This window comes from Gigantopelta aegis, chromosome 3 (assembly GCF_016097555.1).
Source record: "Gigantopelta aegis isolate Gae_Host chromosome 3, Gae_host_genome, whole genome shotgun sequence".
In the NCBI taxonomy this organism is placed as follows: domain Eukaryota; kingdom Metazoa; phylum Mollusca; class Gastropoda; order Neomphalida; family Peltospiridae; genus Gigantopelta; species Gigantopelta aegis.
In genome coordinates, this window is record NC_054701.1 from 63,554,038 (window position 1) to 63,575,516 (window position 21,479).

General features: G+C 36.9%; 1 protein-coding gene across 3 annotated transcripts; it reads right to left on the reverse strand.

The window, feature by feature from the left end:
• Window positions 1–844: 844 nt before the first annotated feature.
• Window positions 845–15,629, reverse strand: LOC121368414 (ankyrin-1-like). Of its 3 annotated transcripts, XM_041493138.1 has the most exons (8): window positions 15,363–15,629; window positions 12,395–12,600; window positions 11,611–12,157; window positions 10,995–11,159; window positions 8,480–8,575; window positions 5,927–6,118; window positions 3,134–3,322; window positions 845–1,371 (listed from the first exon to the last, which is right to left on the reverse strand). In XM_041493138.1, the coding sequence occupies exons 2-8, from the start codon at window positions 12,593–12,595 to the stop codon at window positions 917–919; spliced, it is 1,845 nt and encodes a 614-aa protein (XP_041349072.1). In that variant the 5' UTR covers window positions 12,596–12,600; window positions 15,363–15,629; the 3' UTR covers window positions 845–916. The 3 variants fall into 3 exon arrangements, with proteins under 3 accessions (XP_041349072.1, XP_041349073.1, XP_041349071.1); XM_041493139.1 differs by having other exon boundaries at window positions 11,992–12,600; XM_041493137.1 differs by having other exon boundaries at window positions 11,611–12,600.
• Between the last annotated feature and the right edge of the window lie 5,850 nt (window positions 15,630–21,479).

A 21,479-nucleotide genomic window follows, 5' to 3' on the forward strand; every position in this document is an offset into this window, starting at 1 on the left:
TATGTGAATAGCACTCGGGAATTTTTAAAGCTATCTCCACTTCATATGTCACTATGTAACAGCACTCGGGAATTTTTTACGGCATATCTAAATATGTACAAACAAGAGAGAAATATAATTAATATATTTTCTTTTTGTTCAGTAATCTTTAAAGATGCACTATCGAGGTTACTTTTATTATTTAACAATTTACAATAGACCATCCACATTGGTTTTTTATAATTCTTCAATATTGTTTTGCTATATACTCCGGATCTATGAAACAGAAATAATTTTATCATTCTCCATTTTAAGGTAGTATTAAACCAAATAACTTCTGGCTGGGTCAAAGTTTGAGGTGTACCCATCTTTTGATGGAGCAGTTAGGATGACAAGTCCTGTCATTGGTGATAAATGTGAGTGTTTCTTGTAAAAAAAAAAAAAAAAGTTCCATCTGGGCAAAAAACGTATGGAATTTTATTTCATCTAGTACCACTGTGTGAAGTATCCTTGTGCTTGAAACATGTACAGGGTACCTGTAAAAAAAACCCACTAAAATTTTGTGCAGAACTAGAACGTTACCCCAAATAAAACTGCATACATTTTTGGCCCAAATAAAACTCTTTTTTTTTTTTTTTTTTTACAATGAACACACTGACATTTATCACCAATCACAAGACTTGTGGTGTTAACTTCTCTATCAAAAGTTGGGTGCACCTTGAACTTTGACCCAGCCGGAAGTTATTTGGTTTAGTACTACCTGTAAAGTATTTTAAAAAGTCACCTAAAATACTTGTATATTGTACGAAGGCTGCTAACAATAATGTTAACTGTTGATAGCGATAACACACAAGTTTATTAAAACTGTAATTGTGTTTGTATTTTGGATCAGTAAATGATGTTAAAATATGGTTAGACAAGAGTCAAGACATCAACTTTAATATATTTCCATCATTAATTTGCTGATTACATGTTGTGGAAGAGACAATGTCCTCATCGCTTGTTTATTAAAATTGAGATATTTTCTCAGCATGTGACAGCATCTCTCTTCCAGCGACATCATTTTTGAGTGAACCATGAACGATTCCTCCAATCCATCATAGCCACTGAAACTCGTTCTCGTCCTGAACTTGGCCCACAGTTTACAGTGCCACAGTTCCGGAGGGACAGTCATGTTAATGAAATGAAGGTAACTGGATGAGTTGTACAGGGCACGGAAACTTGGGAAGCTGGACCTTACAACGGCTCCAGCCAGGTGCAGTAAGTGACAGACGTGGTGGCTGGCCTTCAAGAAGAGGGCCAGTTCGAGAAGACTTCTGAAGTAGATGAGCAGATGGTCGTTGACATTGCAAGCCCCGGCCATGATGAGATCCTTCACCAACACAGCCGAATCTGAAAGCAGTAAGGAATGTCTGTTTAATAATCCACCAACTTGAGGGGCGGGATGTACGTAGCCCAGTGGTAAAGTCGGTTTGGGATAAATTCCCGTCGGTGAGTCTATTAGGCTATTTCTCGTTCCAGTCAGTTCACCATGACTGGTATATCAACGGCTGTGGTATGTGCTATCCTGTCTATGGGATGGTGCATATAAAAGAACCCTTGCTGTTAATCGAATAGAGTAACCCATGAAGTGGCAACAGCGGGTTTCCTCTCTCAATATCTGTATGGTCCTTAACCATATGTCCGACTGTAAATAAAATGTGTTGAGAGCGTCATTAAATAAAACATTTCACCAACTTGCTTTTCCCTTATTTTTGCCTTGCCCATCTTAATAAATATAATATAAAACACATTCATTCTACAATAATTATTGTATAATGTGCTTTATTTAGTCACTCTGTTAACAATTCCATTGAAATATGGCTGTTCAGGAATTAGGGGTGGGTTTATAAAATGGGTAATTACACAGAAAATCATGCAACAAAACTTTATTTCTATGATGTAAATAATAACTGGATGTCCAAGTGAGCTTATGTTGCAATAGGAACCTGCAAAGAGAATATCTGAGATGCTGAGCCTAAACTTTAAATGAAATATCTACTGAAAAATAAAACTGTGCAAATTGTATTTTGTAACATTACAGAAAAAGTATTATATGAGACACTTATTGATAAGAGAAACAGGATTTGAATACTGTTAGCATATATATAATACCACATTTGTTTTCGCTAGATATAATTTTTACATGAATTTCTCATGTTAGTATCTGACTGAACAAATGTGAACTTCATGAGTTTCATAAAAATGTTAGCGAAAATGATTGTGGTATTTTATTTATTTACCCACCATCAAATAATGCAAAATCTGACAATTACTTCCAACATTACTTCACGAGACATGCGAATGCACACAGTTTTCCCGAAATTATGTCATTTTGCTACTAATATGCCCCATCAGATGCAAACAAAATTTGTACGACATGCCCAGACATTCACAAGGTGAGTAATAAATATACAGAACTTCACATATCTTATTTTGGCTTCCTATTTATTGCACAAGTTTATTTTGTGCAAGAATATATACCATGAGACCACAAAATTAACAAGTGCTATAAATAGGAAGCGAAAACAATGTACGTGAAATCTGTATTTATTACAAACCTTTTTTTCTTTTTCTTTTTACAAAAACGTTTTTTTAATTTAATGCCATTGCTACTCTTTCTTAAATCTATTAATCAATCCTCCTTTCATGGATTTACGTAACATTAAGAATCACACTCTGTGGCAACCTTGTATAATGTTTCAAATACAATGCGACTTAATTTGTAAATCAGACATGACGTCAGTAATAAAAAGGCGCTAAAAGGCAATAAAAATAAAATAAAAAGGGAATTCAGTGTTTACAAGTTCTGGTCCAGATCGAACATAAATGTGATACAGATAAATGTAATCACCCGGTTTGAAAATGTCTTTATAACTATAACTGGGCTAGCTCTGTGTAAAAAGAAAATTTCGCCAAATTATCTCTAATACATGTACTTAAAAAATTGCAGAAACTCGGTTATTTTGTAATAAAATATCAACTATTCCATGAAATTATTTCACCAAATAGAAATAAAATTTGCCAATTGTTTTGCAAATTTGGCAAGTGCCAGAGCTAGCCCTGTTATAGTAATATTGAATAGGTATGTTATGTAATGAAAGCCACTACTCACCATTGTTGACAGCGTAGAAGAGAGGACTGATTCCTTCGAGCGTCGTCTTGTTGACGTCGGCTCCATGCTCCATCAGCAAGCGAGCCATGTCGACTTTGTTGTCTCGACAAGCGATCATCAGTGCGGTCTTGTGTGCAGAGTTGAGGTGGTCAACTGGGACACCGTGTTTCAAGAGCAACTCAGCACATTCTGAAATGGTTTTAGTTTTAAAATTAGCATGATAATATGCATTTAGAATATGCACATAGGGGTCGAAATATATGCTATTCCACTATTCCTAAAATACTGTTTTAAAATGGAATAGTAAATAAAGTTTTCCAGTATCCCGTCATGAAAACTGTAACAAATGAATGAATGAGTAAATGTTTAACAACACCCCAGGACAAAATTACACATCAGCTATTGGGTGTCAGAAAAGGTAAAAAGTTGTAATAAAACACAGAATAGCAAAATTCACACGTGAATATTCAATCTTCGTTTGATCATTCTTCTATGATATTCTCGAAAATGTTTTTTACTTATGAATGAAAATTTCATTCAAACAATTGTATTGAACAAAACTAATGTGTGGGGTGCAATTGATTAAAGTTCTCACTGCTGCATACACTGACACACTTGCTTGATCATGGCTCTGGTTTGAGTAGCGTAACATTAAACAGTAACTGGTCAGGCAAGCAGCATTGTACATGCCTAAACTGTAGTTCTTTAATGGGATAGTACATTCTCTGAAGGAATAATGGTTCTTAAAATTCACTATTCTGTTGCAATAGTGGTAATATAAAATAAATTTCGACCCCTGGCACAGAATTAATGAGATAAAAAGTTAAAGTTTGTTTTGTTTAACAACACCACTAGAGAACAGTGATTTATAAATCATCAGCTACTGGATGTCAAACATTTGGTAATTTTTACATATAGTCTTAGAGAGGAAACCTGCTACATTTTCCTGTTAGTATGACTTAGTATTAGGATCTATTATATGCAGCATCCCACAGACAGGATAGCTCATACCACAGCCTTTGATATACCACTGGCTGAAACAAGAAATAGTCCAATGGGCACACCGATGGGAATCGATCCCAAACTGAATGTGCGTCAGGCAAGCACTTTATCACTGGGCTACGTCCCGCCCCATAAGAGATAAAACACAGACTGACAAAGAAACAGAAACAAAAAGCTTTAATTATACCACTAGAGCACACTGATTTATTAATCATAGGCTATTGCATATAAAACATTTTAAAATATATACACATACATGTAGTTTTCATGGAAAACATGCTACATTGGGCTATTTCTCGTTCCAGCCAGTACACCACAACTGGTATATTAAAGACCATGGTATGTACTACCCTGTCTGTGGGATGGTGCATATAAAAGATCCCTTGCTGCTAATTGGAAAGAGTAGCCCATGAAGTGGCGACAGTGGATTTCCTCTCTCAATATCTGTGTGGTCCGTAACCATATGTCTGATGCCCATAAATGAAGCGTGTCTTTCTTTCTTTTTTATATACACTTTTTCACAGACAGAACAGCACATACCAAAACATTTGATATACCATTTATGGGGCACTGGATGGGATATGGAAAAAACCCCACAGAGAATTGGTCCACTGAGGGAGCTCGATCCTATGTCCCAAGCAACTGAGACTAGCACCAAATACGTTAGATCTCACCCCAAACACAAAGAAAGGAGGAAAGGAATGTTTCTTTAACAACTCAGCATATTTTTAACTACAGCTTCTGACTCGTAGTCATCAGAGGAAACCCGCAACATTTTCCTAATGCAGCAAGGGATCTTTTATATGCACTTTCCCACAGACAAGAAAGCACATACCACAGCCTTTGACCAGTTGTAGTGCCCTGGTTGGAATGAGAAAAAACCCAACCAGTTGAATAGATCCACCGAAGTGTTTCGATCCTGCGATGCAAGCACTTCAAGTGAGCACTCAACTGATTGAGCTAAATCCCGACACTTGGTCAAGAGATAGGAAACCTGTACAGTAGCAATCCTCTTTTTATATGCACAATTCCATGAACAAGGCTGTACATACCATGTTGTACAAATTATTGCTGATGGTTGGAATGGGAAAATACTTGAGTCCATTGAGGGTGATCAATCCTGCAATCATCATAAAGCGATCAACTCAAATTTTGTGAAATTGTTACTTAGCATATACTGATCGATGGTCAGTTAAAATGTACATTGTGCTTTGGGATAATAAATCTAATGCTATGCTATACAGGCTGGAGACATTACTTTTTTAAACTTAAAAATAACTTTAAATGTTTAAATCTTTCCAGTAATATTTTCCTCATATATAATTTAAATTAGTATACCATGGTTCCTGGAACTAGAAGGGAAGTAACTCTTGTATTGTATTGTACTCGGGTCATGCATGTACTCGATTAATTGATCAAATGATTTGCGAGCAACACTGAACAAACATTGTTTATTGGAAGAGTGTCCCAAGACCTATACTTTCATAGGCCATGATATGTACAATCCTGTATAAAAAACAACAACATATAACAGATACCTCTCTCTCTGTCATCTTTGTCTCTGTCTGTCCTCTCTCTCTCTGTCTCTCTCTCTCCCTCCCTCTTCTCTCTCTCTCTCCCTCCCTCTTCCCTCTCTCTCTTTCTCTCTCTCACATCCACAAGAATGTCAAAATAATCATCTAAAGACATAGTTTAAAATGTGATGAGGTGTCATTAAAGAAACAGTCCTTTCTGATTTCGAACTCTGAATATTTCCAGACAGCTTTTGGCCACCCTGACTGAATTCTTTACCTCTGTTTTTGACTATATGGAGCAGCATGAGTTTTCCAGATCTTGGAGTCTCTCTGACCTCTGCTCCAGCCTCAATGAGAACTTTTGCACACCTGATGTTTCCACACGCTACCGCGATGCTCAGTGCAGTGTGAGTGTGTAGATATTTGTGAGTCATGTCTGCTCCATATCGCAACAGTAAAGCTGTAATATCTGTCAAAAAAGAAAAAAGAAAAAAAAACAAGAATGTGAAAATACCCACAGAACATTGTTTAATCAGAGGCAGAAAATAAAAGCTGAAATTTGAAATTATTTTACACTTTTTTTTTTGCAAATGCATCACAAAAATATTCACAACATATATACTGAACAAAATAAGAAACTTCCGCTAACTTTGCTTGAACATAACTTGATGAAAACAAACCGGGGGAATAATTGTTATATATGCGTTTAAAGAGTGTTCCATGATGCATCATTTGGTGCAAAAATCATGGCCATAGGTTAACAGAAACTGGGAGAAATTTTGACCAAGTGTGGTAGGGGTTAAAAAAAAACCCACCCACTTAATAACGGGTATGACCACCTCTTGAATTGACCACTGCAGTGCATTGCAGGCGCATAGAATTGACTAAAGTGTTGATTTCTGCCTGTGGAATATTGTTCCATTCCTGAATGAGCGCTTGACGAAGTTCGTTGACGTTAGCGGGTGGGTTGGGATGACGCCTCAATCGTCTGTCCAGACTATCCCAGACATGCTCGATGGGGTTGAGATAAGGACTTTTAGCGGGCCAGTCATCAATGAAATCAATGTTATTTGTCCTAAGAAAATTTACAGTGTCTCTAGCTGTATGAGAGGTGGCATTATCATGCTGAAAAATCGAGATGTTGGCGTTGTTATGGAACAGAGGAATGACGTGATGAGTGAGAATGTCATCGCGGTAACGTTGAGCATTTAAATTGCCATCAATGATGACTAGTGGTGAACGATAACCATGGGCAATGGCTGCCCAGACCATGACACAATCCCCACCCCCAAAACGATCTCATTCAAGAACACAACAGTCAGTATAGCGTTCATTTCTCCTACGGTAGACGTGCACCCTGCCATCACCACGTTGTAAAGAAAATCTGGATTCATCTGAAAAAAGAACGGTATTCCAGCGTCGCCGTATCCAACGAGTGTGTACACGTGCCCAATTAAGACGATTTAGATGATGACGTTGCGTTAAAACGCATCCGACGTAAGGACGTCGTGCATGTAAACCGTTCTCCCGCAGGCGATTACGAACAGTTTGCCCACTGATTCGGTTATTATGAAGCCCAGGTGTGTTAGCAGCAGTAGCAGTGGCAGTTTGGAATCGATTGCGCAAATGTGTGTTCATGATATAGCGGTCTTGACCATACGTTGTAACATGCGGATGTCCACGACGTGGCAAGTCGTTGGTGCTTCCTGTCGTTCGAAATCTTACGCGAAGATTTCGTATTGCTCGACTAGAATTCCCAACATGCCTTGCAACGTCTTCTGTCGACATGCCAGCATCAAGCATGCCAATCGCCCGTTCGTGTAAATTATTGGGTATTCTTGGCATACTAAAAATGCTACAATGTAAATAACGTTAATTTTTTTTTACAAATTTTGAAGCGTTTTTGTTCACTTGACAACAATGTCAGTAAGACAAGTAAAACAAATTGACCGAATACTACATGGGATATGTCGAACCATGCATGCACGTGCAAACTGAATTTCACGTTGTCGATGATTAACAGTGCAAAAATAATCGATAAAATTCATGAATCCTGATAATACAGCTCAAGGCTAATACTACCTATATAATTTCATTACACAATGAATTCTTTAAGACAACAAATACTATATATACAAATCGGAAGTTTAGTTTTTTGTTCAGTATATGATATTTGTAAACATATGGGCTAAAAAAACAAATACAAGTGGAAATGTGGTCATATATGAATTTAAACAAAACTTTAAACAAATGCTCATGGTGTCACAGTCAGATGGCTCAATACATGGACAAAAACGGGAATCTCTGTTGTAAAGCAAAAGAAAAAAAGAAATATTTTATTTAATGACTCACTTAATTTATGATTATATAGCGTCAGTCATATTTATGGTTAAGGATCACACAGATAAGAGAGGAAACCCGCTGCCACCAATATGGACTATCCTTTTCAATTAGCAGCAAGTGATCTTTTGTATGCATCATCCCACTGATAGGACAGTACATACCACGGTCTTCATTACACCAGTTGTAGAGCTCTGGCTGGAACAATCTGTGGTAGCAATGAGCTTCATAAAATCATCAAAATGGAGCAGAGCGGAGTGGATAATTTTGTCATGCTCATGCACCACTAAGGTTTCGAGCATGTCTGTGCCGGGTTCCATCTCTAGATAGCCAGAGACCGAATCTGGGACAGACATCAAAATGGACAAAAACTGCAAATGATTTAAGTACAGCAGCAATGAGTGCTACCAGAGAAGTGCAAATTTATATTTAATGATGAAAGTTGTTTACATGCCTTGTTTTCGGGTCCATTTCCTAACACAAGAGTTACCTTCCTGTTTGGAGCTCTTCCTGTCAGCACATCGTTTGGCTGCATAAATAAGGGGAGTAACTCCAACCACGTCTGTAGTATTCACATCAGCACCTTCTAAAATGCAGATTTATGTATCAAATAAAACAAGATGTTTTTTCCAAGGAACATGAAAGCTTTCATACACCTCTTCAAGTGCTGTTCCAGAACATAAAATTTCATTCTGTATTTAAATGATCTCTCAACCCAATATGTAGAGGAAAACCTATTATGTAAATGTTGACAGGCATCATACTTGTTCAGATGTTACATAAATAACCCATGTAACACACAGACATAGATTTATTGTGAGAAAGACTAACCAAATTTAATTATTTGTTAACGTCACACTATCTGTATAAAATACAAAGATGTCATCTGGGATTGAAAGTTGATACTGTGCAACTGACTTCCTAACATTATGGATGCAGGCATCGAAATAAGTCAAGAACGGTCGTTCAGGTTACCGGGAGGTTACCACATGTAAGAAAAGTTGAGTCTCGACAAAAATTTCAACGAACAGTAGTTTCGTTTCCGAACGTAAATCAGACAATGCATTCCAGACTTCTACGTTTCTGATACAATTTCAGAACGTCCGCGTTTTAGGAGCATCAGCTAGATGTGTGCCGACTAGTTTGCAAGAACATTTAATTTAAATGTAAACGTACCGGAAAACAGCCTATATAGTTGTGGTAACCTATAGGTTACCAGGCTATATTTTGTGGTAACCTGTAAATGGGTTACCAGACACAATGCTTATTTCGATGCCTGTGGATGAGGGTTTTTGTTGCAGTCACTTTTTGTTGTTAGTGTTGGTGTGATCCATTATTTCTTTCCACCAGCAAAAGATTGCCATCAGTAAAGCCCTTGACCCATGACAACTCATATCGCTGCTACGACAATTGCTGTCGGTGCTAAACATTGTTAATTTCAAGCCCGGAAAATATGTTTGCAATCAATCTCTAAATATAGCGTACATAACTTGGCTGTGTGTAAAGCTTTATACATGTGTGTATCTATCTCTGAGCAAGACTTCCACAACTCGGGTGACCTGTGAAACAATCTCTAAATATACCGTACATAACTTGGCTGTGTGTAGAGCTGTTATGTGGGTGTATCTACCTCTCAGCAAGGCTTTCACAATCTCTAAATATGCCGTACATAACTTGGCTGTGTGTAGATCTGTTATGTGTGTGTATCTACCTCTCAACAAGGCTTTCACAATCTCTAAATATACCATACATAACTTGGCTGTGTGTAAAGCTGTTATGTGTGTATCTATATCTGTTATGTAAAACTATTTGTAAAGCTGTTGTGTGTGTATCTACCTCTGAGCAAAGCTTCCACAACTTGGGGTAGCTGTGAATCAATCTCTAAATATACCATACAGAACTTGGCTGTGTGTAAAGCTGTTATGTGTGTATCTATATCTGTTATGTAGAGCCATTTGTAAAGCTGTTGTGTGTATATCTACATCTGTTATGCAGAGCTATTTGTAAAGTTGTTGTGTGTGTATCTACCTCTGTTATGTAGAGCTATTTGTAAAGCTGTTGTGTGTGTATCTACATCTGTTATGCAGAGCTATTTGTAAAGCTGTTGTGTGTGTATCTACATCTGTTATGCAGAGCTATTTGTAAAGCTGTTGTGTGTGTATCTACATCTGTTATGCAGAGCTATTTGTAAAGCTGTTGTGTGTGTATATCTACATCTGTTATGCAGAGCTATTTGTAAAGCTGTTGTGTGTGTATCTACATCTGTTATGCAGAGCTATTTGTAAAGCTGTTGTGTGTGTATCTACATCTGTTATGCAGAGCTATTTGTAAAGCTGTTGTGTGTGTATCTACATCTGTTATGTAGAGCTATTTGTAAAGCTGTTATGCAGTGTTCGAGATTAATGGTATTCCAATATCCCGGGGATACCAGAATTTGATTTTGGATACCAGACTTCGAGAACCCAGTATCCCACCGGGATGCCATATAATACTAAATTCTCAGGTGGGATACCAAATTTTGAAATGTTAATATCCAACTGGGATACTGGCCAAAATTTTTAATCTCGAACACTGTGTTATGTGTCTATCTATCTCTGTTACGTAGAGCTATTTGTAAAGCTGTTGTGTGTGTATCTATCTCTGTTATGTAGAGCTATTTGTAAAGCTGTTGTGTGTGTATCTACCTCTGTTATGTAGAGCTATTTGTAAAGCTGTTGTGTGTGTATCTATCTCTGTTATGTAGAGCTATTTGTAAAGCTGTTGTGTGTGTATCTACCTCTGTTATGTAGAGCTATTTGTAAAGCTGTTGTGTGTGTATCTACCTCTGAGCAAAACTTCCACAACTCGGGGTGAGCTGTGAATCAATCTCTAAATAATATACTATACATGACTTGGCTATGCATAGAGCTATCATGTGTGTATCTACCTCTGAGCAAGGCTTCCACAACCTCTAAATATACCATACATAACTTGGCTATTTGTAAAACTGTTATGTGTGTATCTACCTCTGAGTAAAGCTTCCACAACTTGGGGTGAGCTGTGTTCTGCTGCATACAGAATGGGACTCTCGTAAGGTGCAGAAGGAATGTTGGGGTCTGCATGAGCATTCAGCAGCACCTCCACAACCTCCAAGTTATCAGCCTTCACAGCTTCAAAAAGTGCAGTCTTTGCTGAAAATATCACATAAACCAACATTTGTGTTGAACCACTCTTTACATGTACATGCATATAACCATATATTTTTCATACTGGGATGTCATTATAAACATTCATTTATTAATTATATTCATTCATTCATTCATTCATTCATTCATTCATTCATTCATTCATTCGTTCATTCATTCATTTCGTTCATTCATTCTACTACTTTTTACAGCAGGTCTCTGAAAACTATGAGAATAATTTTGTTTGAGCATATTAAATTTCGAACACCATGTACATGGTCATAATGGGTTAAATAAAAAAATAAAAGGGTTACCTGAATGTATTTTTGTGTAACCTATAAATGTATTACCCAAATTTTCACTCCTCAGATGCCTGTATAGTTAACTTATAGTATAAGTTACACCAATTATAAAAATGTTTAAGGGAGATAATCATAATGGGGGGGAAAACCCTCACCAAAGTTGTCAAACTGGTTGACATTGAGTCCATTTTCTAAAAGCAGTCTGACGACATTGACCTGAGAGTATTTTGCTGCTTCGTGTAGCAGATCCTGTTTGGCTGCTGAATCGCAGCTAATGGAGCATTTGTGCTGCAGCAGATGTTTCAGAATAGCGCAGTGTCCAAATTTGCAGGCCAGATGAAATGGCGACTTTTCTCTAACATTCACAGTGCACGGAGTTGCCCTGGCTCGGTTCAGCGCCGTGACGAGCAGCCGGATTATTGGTTCTGAACCTGATACAGTGGCCAGGTGTAGAGGGGTGTTCCCATCTGCATCTTTTACTGTCACGTCCCAGCCGTGTTCCAACAGCAGCTTTACCATTTCCACATTGCAGTTACCTTTAGTAGCGTACATCAGGGGAGACATGGAAGCCGCAGAGTCGACTGAGGTTCTCTCTGACATCTGAGCATGAGTTTTCATTCCTTCAAGCAATACTTTAACACTTTCCAGCTGACACACCTTGCAAGCCAATCTTAATGCTGTCGGATCAAATCTTGGAGACTTCTGAAAAACAAATTTCACAATTTGGGCATCAGAAAAAGCAACAGCAAGTATTAAGGGCGAAAGCAGTGGTCCAAACTCTTCCAAGAAATATATATCATCACTGTCCAGAGATTTTACATCGGAAAAATAACACGGCGAAAAAATGGCTCCATGATGGATCAGTAGTGTCAGCATCTCCATGTTGTTGTTAATGATGGCAAGATGGAGAGTGGATAGTCCATTCTCTTTTTTGTTCACCTGAACTGACGTACATCCACAGACTGTTGACAGAGTGTCTGGAGACACATCAGCAGAACATGCTAAGTCTGAACCTTGTTCTGTTCTTTTCCCTATGATGCTAGAGAGATCGAATCTTCCACAGGTGCAACCCAGTAAAAGTCTCATCGTCTCAATATCATTTGATCGTACGGCTTCCCACAAGAGATGTTCTGGCTCCATTGTGTCTGAAAATATGAATGGAACCTTTCAAAACTAAACAAAACAATGTTCAAATGGATGTTATTCTCTTATATTTGTAAAAATTAAATATACATAAATGTATGGAGATCTTAACACAACGCTTTGCCTAGACTGAAATATTGCCAACCACTGAAAACAAAGTAAAATTATTTTATATTTTTAAAAAGCCTCAAAAGGCATGAATATTGATACTATACAAAGATTTACCAATACTGCACAGAGTATTTTGTAATAAATTCCTACTTTCTTGGATGCCTATCTAAAGTTAACAAAATTATTTAAAAAGGAATCCAGATTCAGCAGCCATTCCCCAACATCAGTGTTCGAGATTAAAAATTTTGGGCAGTATCCCAGTTGGTTTAAACAATATTTATCAGGAAATCAAATTTGGGATTGGTCAACAGGCAAGTGCCTATATTAAGGCCTCTCCCTACATTTAACAAATATACATGTTATACATCAAGATGGCTAGAACAATATTACAATAAAGATAACACGAATAGTTGGGGGAATAGAAGAGAGGAGTGTGTAGAAGAAACAAAGAATAAATAGCAAACAATTAGAATGGTTAAATGATCTCGAAATGCTTACTATTAATAAGAAAATTCTGAACTGATTTAAATATAGAGTATCCCAGTTCCAGTTGGATACTAACATTTCAAAATCTGGTATCCCACCTGATAATTTAGTATCCCACTTAAATGAAATTCATAAATAACATCTAACAAACGTGGATGACACTGTTACTTAACTTCACTAGTGAATGACGACTTTCATTGTTTCAGTGAAAAATAAAAATGCAGGATTAAAAAACAAAAAACATTATATGGTATCCTGGTGGGATACTGGGTTATTGAAGTCTGGTATCCAAAATTAAATTCTGGTATCCCTGGGATATCGGGATACCGTTAATCTCAAACACTGAACATGTACTGTATTTCCCTTTTACTGTGCTCAGAAGACTGGAAATGCCATATTTGAACACTTGAAATTAAAAATGTTCTCAGCGAAACATGTCCCCGACTCCCCACCCCCATCAGATTCAGGCCTGGAAAGATTTCTGTCTGTTACCAACCCCTTTATCTTGATACATACAGGTATAAAGAGTGAACCACACTTTAACACAAAAACTAATAATAACCCAATAGGGGGGCAACAGTCAGATATTTTACCTCAGGCCCTTCAAATTTTCCATTCCACGGGCCACTGCACTGACCGTACCCCCCCTCCAACTTTCAAATACATTTGTGAAGGAAAATCCACAAGTCAATAGAGGATGATTGAATCTTTGACACATTACACATGATCAGTTGAATCAATGAGCCACATCTCCACCACCATGTCAGAGAATATAAAGGTTTGGCTAATAACTGTATCATACACCATAAACATTTATTTAATATACAAAAGCAAGCAGGACCCTTACGTAGATTAATTAATGCTGGTAATACACAATAGTGATTTCCCTAGAAATTAGGCAAGGCATGGTAGACCAAACACTTTTGGCTGGTAATACACAATAGTGATTTCCCTAGAAATTAGGCAAGGCATGGTAGACCAAACACTTTTGGGGCATTTTCACCATTTTCGGGGCACTTGTTTTTCATTAAAAATACCATTTTTTATTATTAAATTAAACATTAATGTAATTTATGTGCTTGCTTTAATAAATGAATGGCAAAAGATATAAAACGCATATTTTTTAATTAATAATACCTTTTGGGGTGTTTTATAAAGGCAATTTTAGAATTAATTACTGAAAAAGGCTCATTTAATCTCAGGGCAGCATGGCGCTGATTAAGGCAAGATGGTGCTAGACTACCGAGGCATGGTGCTGGACCATGCTAAAACAAGCTAGGGAAAACACTACACAAATTGACAACTGCTGAGTGTAAATCAGGGGAGTGCTTTTCCACTGATTTACATTTCACTCCATAATGTGTGTAATGCCCAAGTTAAATGACCCATATATTGCCTTCCTTATGACATCAGTTAAAGGCACAGACTCCACTTTCAGCCCGTTAAAATGGACAGTAAATTTAGTTCATCTACAAACCTGCAACACACATTTGAATAAGGTTATAACAGTGAGAAGCTAAAGTATGTGATGTTTAAACAGGGAAATACTGTCTAAAAATAACTAGAGCTTGTCTCGATAACCATTTTAAAAAAAAAAAAAAATTATTCACTAGGATGGTACAAAATGGCTGCACCCGTTATATATAATAGCTGTCACATTTAACCGTTTTATTAATTAAATATACTAATATACTTGTTGATATTAAGCAATAATGTGTTTATATATCGTTGAATATGCATACCAGTCCAAAAGCCTTGCGCGAGCATGGTAAAAGAATGGTAAAGAATATATATATAACCATTACTACTTCTCAGATGTGCTTTTTACAATTTTATAAAAAAAATGCATTTTGGGGTATTGCAAAAACTTGGTTCGGTTGACTAGAACCACTTCAGATGTACGAAAATTAATATTGTAAACAATAAAATGAAAATATTTCTAATTTAAATGATCAAAAAACAGCTTTATTAGTGGAAAAATACGTTGTAGTGTTTAAAAAAATAGGGTCCATCACTTTAAATTAGATGTCATCAATACATTCCACAAACATAAACGTTAGGCCTATCCTAGAAGTAGAAGGTGGGCTGGATTTTTGTTTCAATCCTGCTTTTTTTTTAATAGATCAGAAACTGGGAATCTTATAACTTAGGTTGATTAAACTCTCACTTTTGGTGCATTAATTTTCAGTCTATCAAATCAATCATTATCATAATCCACTGGTGACTGAATGTAAAACTGAAGTGAAGTGTGCACAGGTCAGTTACCAAGTCGCTGACAACACAAAAAGTTCGACTTGTGAAACAAAACGGGACTGTATGGATTGACATAACTTGTACAACAAGGTTTCAGGTCGAATAAAAGTATTTCCAGATTTATTCGACCCTGTCAAGCAATGACAATGACAGCAGTAAAAACAAAACAAAAATAAAAAGGGAAACCACTCTTGTTTTATTTTGGTTGAAATTGTCTTTCTCGTATTAATTGTACTAAACCGCATATTTTGCCGATGAACTATACTGCTGTACACGTATTGGTTAGATTTCGCTGATCTTAATGGTGTTGTTGTTTTGTTGTATGTTTTGTTTAATAATTAAAAAAATAAACTACAATTGTTTAAAATACAACTCAGATGTCCGGGCAGAGCAGATGGGGTGCGGGGTAGCGTAAAGCGATCATAGTCCGACTTGGCTTAGTCAAAAGTACAAGAGTAATTATATATATATATATATATATATATATATATATATATATATATATATATATATATATATATATATATATATATATATATATATATGTGTATATAAATATATCTAAAATAAATAACATGTTCATCCAAACTATTTATTTAATATTGCTACATGTGTTCATTTTAGGACAGACAACAATTTTAAAATTATTTTTGTATTCTGTTCTAAAATATTAGTTTTATTTTAATATAAACTGTTGATTGTGTGTATTTCAAGAGATGCTATGTTAAAAATACAATAACGTATTTTAACAGTGCACATTATATACTCAACAAAATTAATTAAGAACTAGCAGACATTTTCAGCATTTTTCTTTAAAGGGGAACTAAACTCAGATATGAGCCTTATGTGTTGGAAAGATGCATACGCGGACCACCAACATATACTGACACTTTAAGAAATGAATAACACGTAATTTTAGAGTTAATAATAAATCGTGATTATTCCTGCTAACTGAGGGCAGCCATTTTGTTTTGTTTTCGCTGAGTCCGGTATTCTAGCTTTGGGCGAAGTGACGTCAGCTCCTACCAACTCCTGTATGCACAGTGTAAACATTTGCATTGTCATTTACAGCAAGGCGCTTCGCTTTCAACAACCTGACTTGTAAAACAACATTAATGGCTTGATAATATAATAAACTATTTAACTAAATATATTTCAATTTGCATTAATAGAACGAAATGGTATTATAGTATTTTTCTCTCTTAAAAAAATCAAAGAAAAAATGCATACTATAAGGCCTATTGGTAGGCTTCGTTGGAGCAAAAACGACCACTCACGATACCCAAGTGATAATTAATGTTCTTTTCTTTGGGACGACGTAATTGTTCTGTGATTTTAGATGGGAAAGTCTTTTACAAGAGTTTTACAGAATGATTTACAGTAATAAAGCATGAAGACTGATAATGTCTATTACCATTTTAGGGGTGGCAGGTATATCCCAATAACCTGTCATTTAAAAACAAATACCGCCTGTACGTAATTTTGTGTCTAGATGGCGGTAATGAATGGCTTATCTACCTACCAAATATACACCTGCCAATCAGGTATCACATTTCATTTCATTTCAACTTATTTCCGTGCTTATATCCAATTAAGGCTCAAGCACGCTGTCCTGGGCACACACATACACACCTCAGCTATCTGCGCTGTCTGTCCAGGACAGTGGGTTAGTTGTTAGTTGGTTAGTGGTTAGTGAGAGAGAAGAGAGTGTAGTACCCAACACACCTACCCATTAAGCCCTTAAGAACTCGTTCTGGGTTGGAGCCAGTACCGGGCTGCGAACCCTGTACCTACCAGCCTGTAGTCCGATGGCTTAACCACTGTCCAACCAAGGCCGGTATTACAGGTATCACAGGTGGCTAAGAAAACACTCCCGTTTATCATTTCAGTACGAAGATTATTGCATGGACAAAACATGATACAGTTATTTCGACATTTTGTATTGTCAAATAATATATACTTATTGCTGGCTTACTGGGATGGATAGTATTACGGAACATTGCGAAAAAAGAAGAAGCTACGTTTGTTTCGTCATTGCAGTTCCTGGCGTGACGCGTTAAATAGTTTCACCTAAACACCGGCTCGCCAGAGGGCGTGTTCACTAGGATGGTACAAAATGGCTGCGCCCGTTATATATAATAGCTGTCACATTTAACCGTTTTATTAATTAACTATACTAATATACTTGTTGATATTAAGCAATAATGTGTTTATATATCGTTGAATATGCATACCAGTCCAAAAGCCTTGCGCGAGCATGGTAAAGAATGGTAAAGAATATATATATATTGATAGATACCTGCCACACTTTCCATGCAGAGAGAAATTTGGAAGGCTGATTCTCCTACTCAAAATGTAGTTTCTTTACTTAAATATATTTTTCTGCGACCATGACCCGACCCCCCCCCCCCCCCCCCCTCAACCCAAGGAATTTCAATAACCACAGTCTGGATCACCTCCCTCTCCGACCCAAGGAATTTCAATAACCACAGTTTAACCCCCCTTCCCCCCGGCATAATTTCTTGCAGACCGGTCTGGTTTTCATACCATAAAATGCCCTGACTGTGTCACAGCCTGAAAAGGTATGTGGAAAAATAATAATCCTTGGAACCTACCAGAAAATGAAAGGAAGAGCTTTGTCTGATAAGCTAACTTATGTGAGAGAGAAAACCTGCTTCAGCTACACGGCATACATTTAACAGAACAGGGTATTTTATATAAGCATTTTTCCAGGCCTGGTCAATATATCTTCCCTTCATATAATCAGCATGTTTCACTGCTTACGTCTAAAAAACCCACTAAAATCAGCAGCAGTACAGTGGACAGAAATGTACTTGAGTGTCTTTCAGTGAAATTATTGTACTAAAATTTTATGTTCATGGGGAGGGGGAGGGACACCACCTTCATTAAGAGATTGTGAGAAATACCTTAGCTTCCAGAAGGTTGAACGATTTAAACATGAAAGCTAGCAATGTAGAAGGTATTCCAATTTAGAAGTATTCGGATACTCAAGTTAAACGTGTGTTTTGTTTAACGACACCACTAGAGCACATTGATTAATTAATCATAGGCTATTGGGTGTCAAATATTTGGTATTCTGATTAGTATCGCCATCAGAGGAAACCCGCTATATTTTTGTTCCATTAGCAACAAGGGATTTGTTATATGCACTTCCCACAGACAGGAAAGCACATACCACGGCCTTTGACCAATTGTGGTGAACTGGTTGGAATGGAAAAAAAAACCCCACAATAAGTTGAATAAATCCATCGCGGTGGTTCGATCCTGCGACGCAAGCACTTCGGGCGAGCACTCAACCGACTGAGCTAAATCCCGTCCCGTATTCGGATACCACGGCCACGCAATGCTCTACCAGAACCACGTTTCTTCTTGCATAAAATTACTTATTCTAATTATTCTTCCCGGTTGGTAAATTTTCCACACAATATCCAGTCTTACCTCACAACGCATTTACCATATAATTTAATGGAAGGTAACATGAGGTATCTACTGGGGTGCCACCACCCCACTCCCCCGCTAAAGTTTTCATGAGCCTTTCATATCTTTTGAGACCCAGCATGAGCATGAGAACGAGGACTATGATCATCCAGTCAGCTTGCTGTTCTGACGGACCAAGTGTGAGAACTTTTAAGTACCACAATTTCAAAACTTCCTCTGACAAATTTATCCTAGATATCCTGTCATGAACTCTGATTGCTATAAATCTATTACATGGACAGTGAGCCAGCTTATATAATGGACTCGCGATCCCACTGCGATGTCAGGACTCGGAGGGAAAGAGGGGAAAGAGGTTCAACCTACAACACTTTGCTCCAGTAGTGGAACGGTGAATCTGTGTAGTGAGTTTTCATAGATGCATTATTATAAAAAAGGTTATTATAGTGAAACTTTTGGAAGTTCCTCGTTATGAAGTTTCCATCTGGCTGTGCAAACAAATATAATCAAACGTCAGTAAACGCTATACTGTACAACTCAGTAACGTTTAGCCTAGTACCACCTAAACCATACATTCTGATCACACACTTCACACAAAATGGTTTTTCCACCATGGAATCGTGCTCAGCGACTCCGAAAATCCCTTAAAGGAGAGGACAATTAAGGCATTTGGCCTGGTATGCATATTTAACGATATATAATGCACATTATTGCTTAATATCAACACGTATAATCGTATAGTTAATTAATAAAACGGTTAAATGTGACGACTATTATATATAACGGGCGCAGCCATTTTGTACCATCTCAGTGAGTACGCCCTCTGGCGAGCTGGTGATTACGTAATACTTAACGCGTCACGTCAGGAATGAGCCTTAGAACTAAAAAAACACAATCTACCTAGTTTTTGCGGGATAATAAATAGTCATACATTGCAATGTTCTGTAATAATACACATCCCAGTAAGCCAACAGTAAGTATATCCAGCACTATATATATTATTTTTCAATACAAAATAAAATACCATTGTCAAAGTGGCTACACAACAAGTCGAAACAATTAACAATGTTTTTCCCATGCATTAACCTACGTACTGAAATGATACACGGAGTGTTTTCTTAGTTAATTGGTCTATGCTGTTAGTTGCTTCTACCTGTGATTTCTGATTGGCAGGTGTGTATTTGATTGGTAACCAGACGAGCCAATTAATTGACGCTGTCTAGACACAAAATACATACCGGTATTGTGGAATATTACCTGTCGCCCCTAAAATTGTAATGGACATGGTTTATTACTGTAAATAGTTCTGTAAAACTATTGATTAAGTAGACTTTTCCATCTACAACCACAGAACTGACCAATTACGTAGTCCCAAAGAAAAGAAAATTATCACTTGCCGACTTGAGTATCGTGGGTTGTCGTTTTTGCTCCAACGTAGCATATTAATAGGCGTAATAGTGTACATTTTTCCTTTGGATTATTAAACAGAGAAAAATACTATAACCCCATTTTGTTCCGTTAATGCAACTTAAAATATATTTAGTTAAATAGTTTATTATATTATTACGTCATTTATGCTGTTTTACAAGTCAGGTTGATCAAAGAGAAGCGCCTTGTCGAAAATTACTGCTTTTGTTTACACTGTACATACAGTAGATGGTCAGGAGCTGACGTCACTTCGCCCCAAGCTATCCCACCGGACATCACAAAAATGAAACAAAATGGCTGCCCCCAGTTAGCAGGAATAATCATGGTTTTTTATTAACTCTAAAATTACGCGTTTTTCATTTGCTAAAGTGTCAGTATGTGTTGGTGGTCCGGGTATGCATCTTTCCAACACATAAGGCTCTTGTTGGAGTTGACCCTACCTTTAAATGGCATATTACAAGATACATCCAACGCAAAACAATCATCATAGAGTGAAAAATCTACAGTATGTTTTAATATATATACCAGGAGGCCCTATACAACTTCAGGGGATTTAATCGTTAGCATATAACGTATGGAAAAGGTGTAGTTATGGAATTATGAAACGTAATTTTGGGATAGTACAGACTATCAAATGTGACAGAACCATGCTGTAAAATTAAAAAAACCCATCAATGTTGCACAGTTTGATATTATAAATAAAAAATAGTGCTTGTTTTTTATTAGGACAATCATTTTATGTTGCAAGTATTTATTAACCATATGTATTGCTTCCAAAATAGTTTTTAACATTGTGTAGTCCTATTTTTTATTCACGTTTTGCTATGTATGTAAAATTATTTTTATTACAAAGTGAAACTGTGATCCACCTTGCACATTAAAAAAAAAAAAAAAATATGTTTTTGCTTAACGACACCATTAGAGCATATTGATTTATTAATCATCGGCTATTGGATGTCAAACATTTGGTAATTCAGACATATAGTCTATGAGAGGAAACACGCTACATTTTTCCATTAGTAGCAAGCTAGGGATCTTTGATAGGTCTATGCACCATGCCACACCCAAGGTAGCACATACCACGGCGTTTGATAACCCAGTCGTGATGCACTGGCTGGAACGAAAAATAGCCCCATGGGCCCATCGA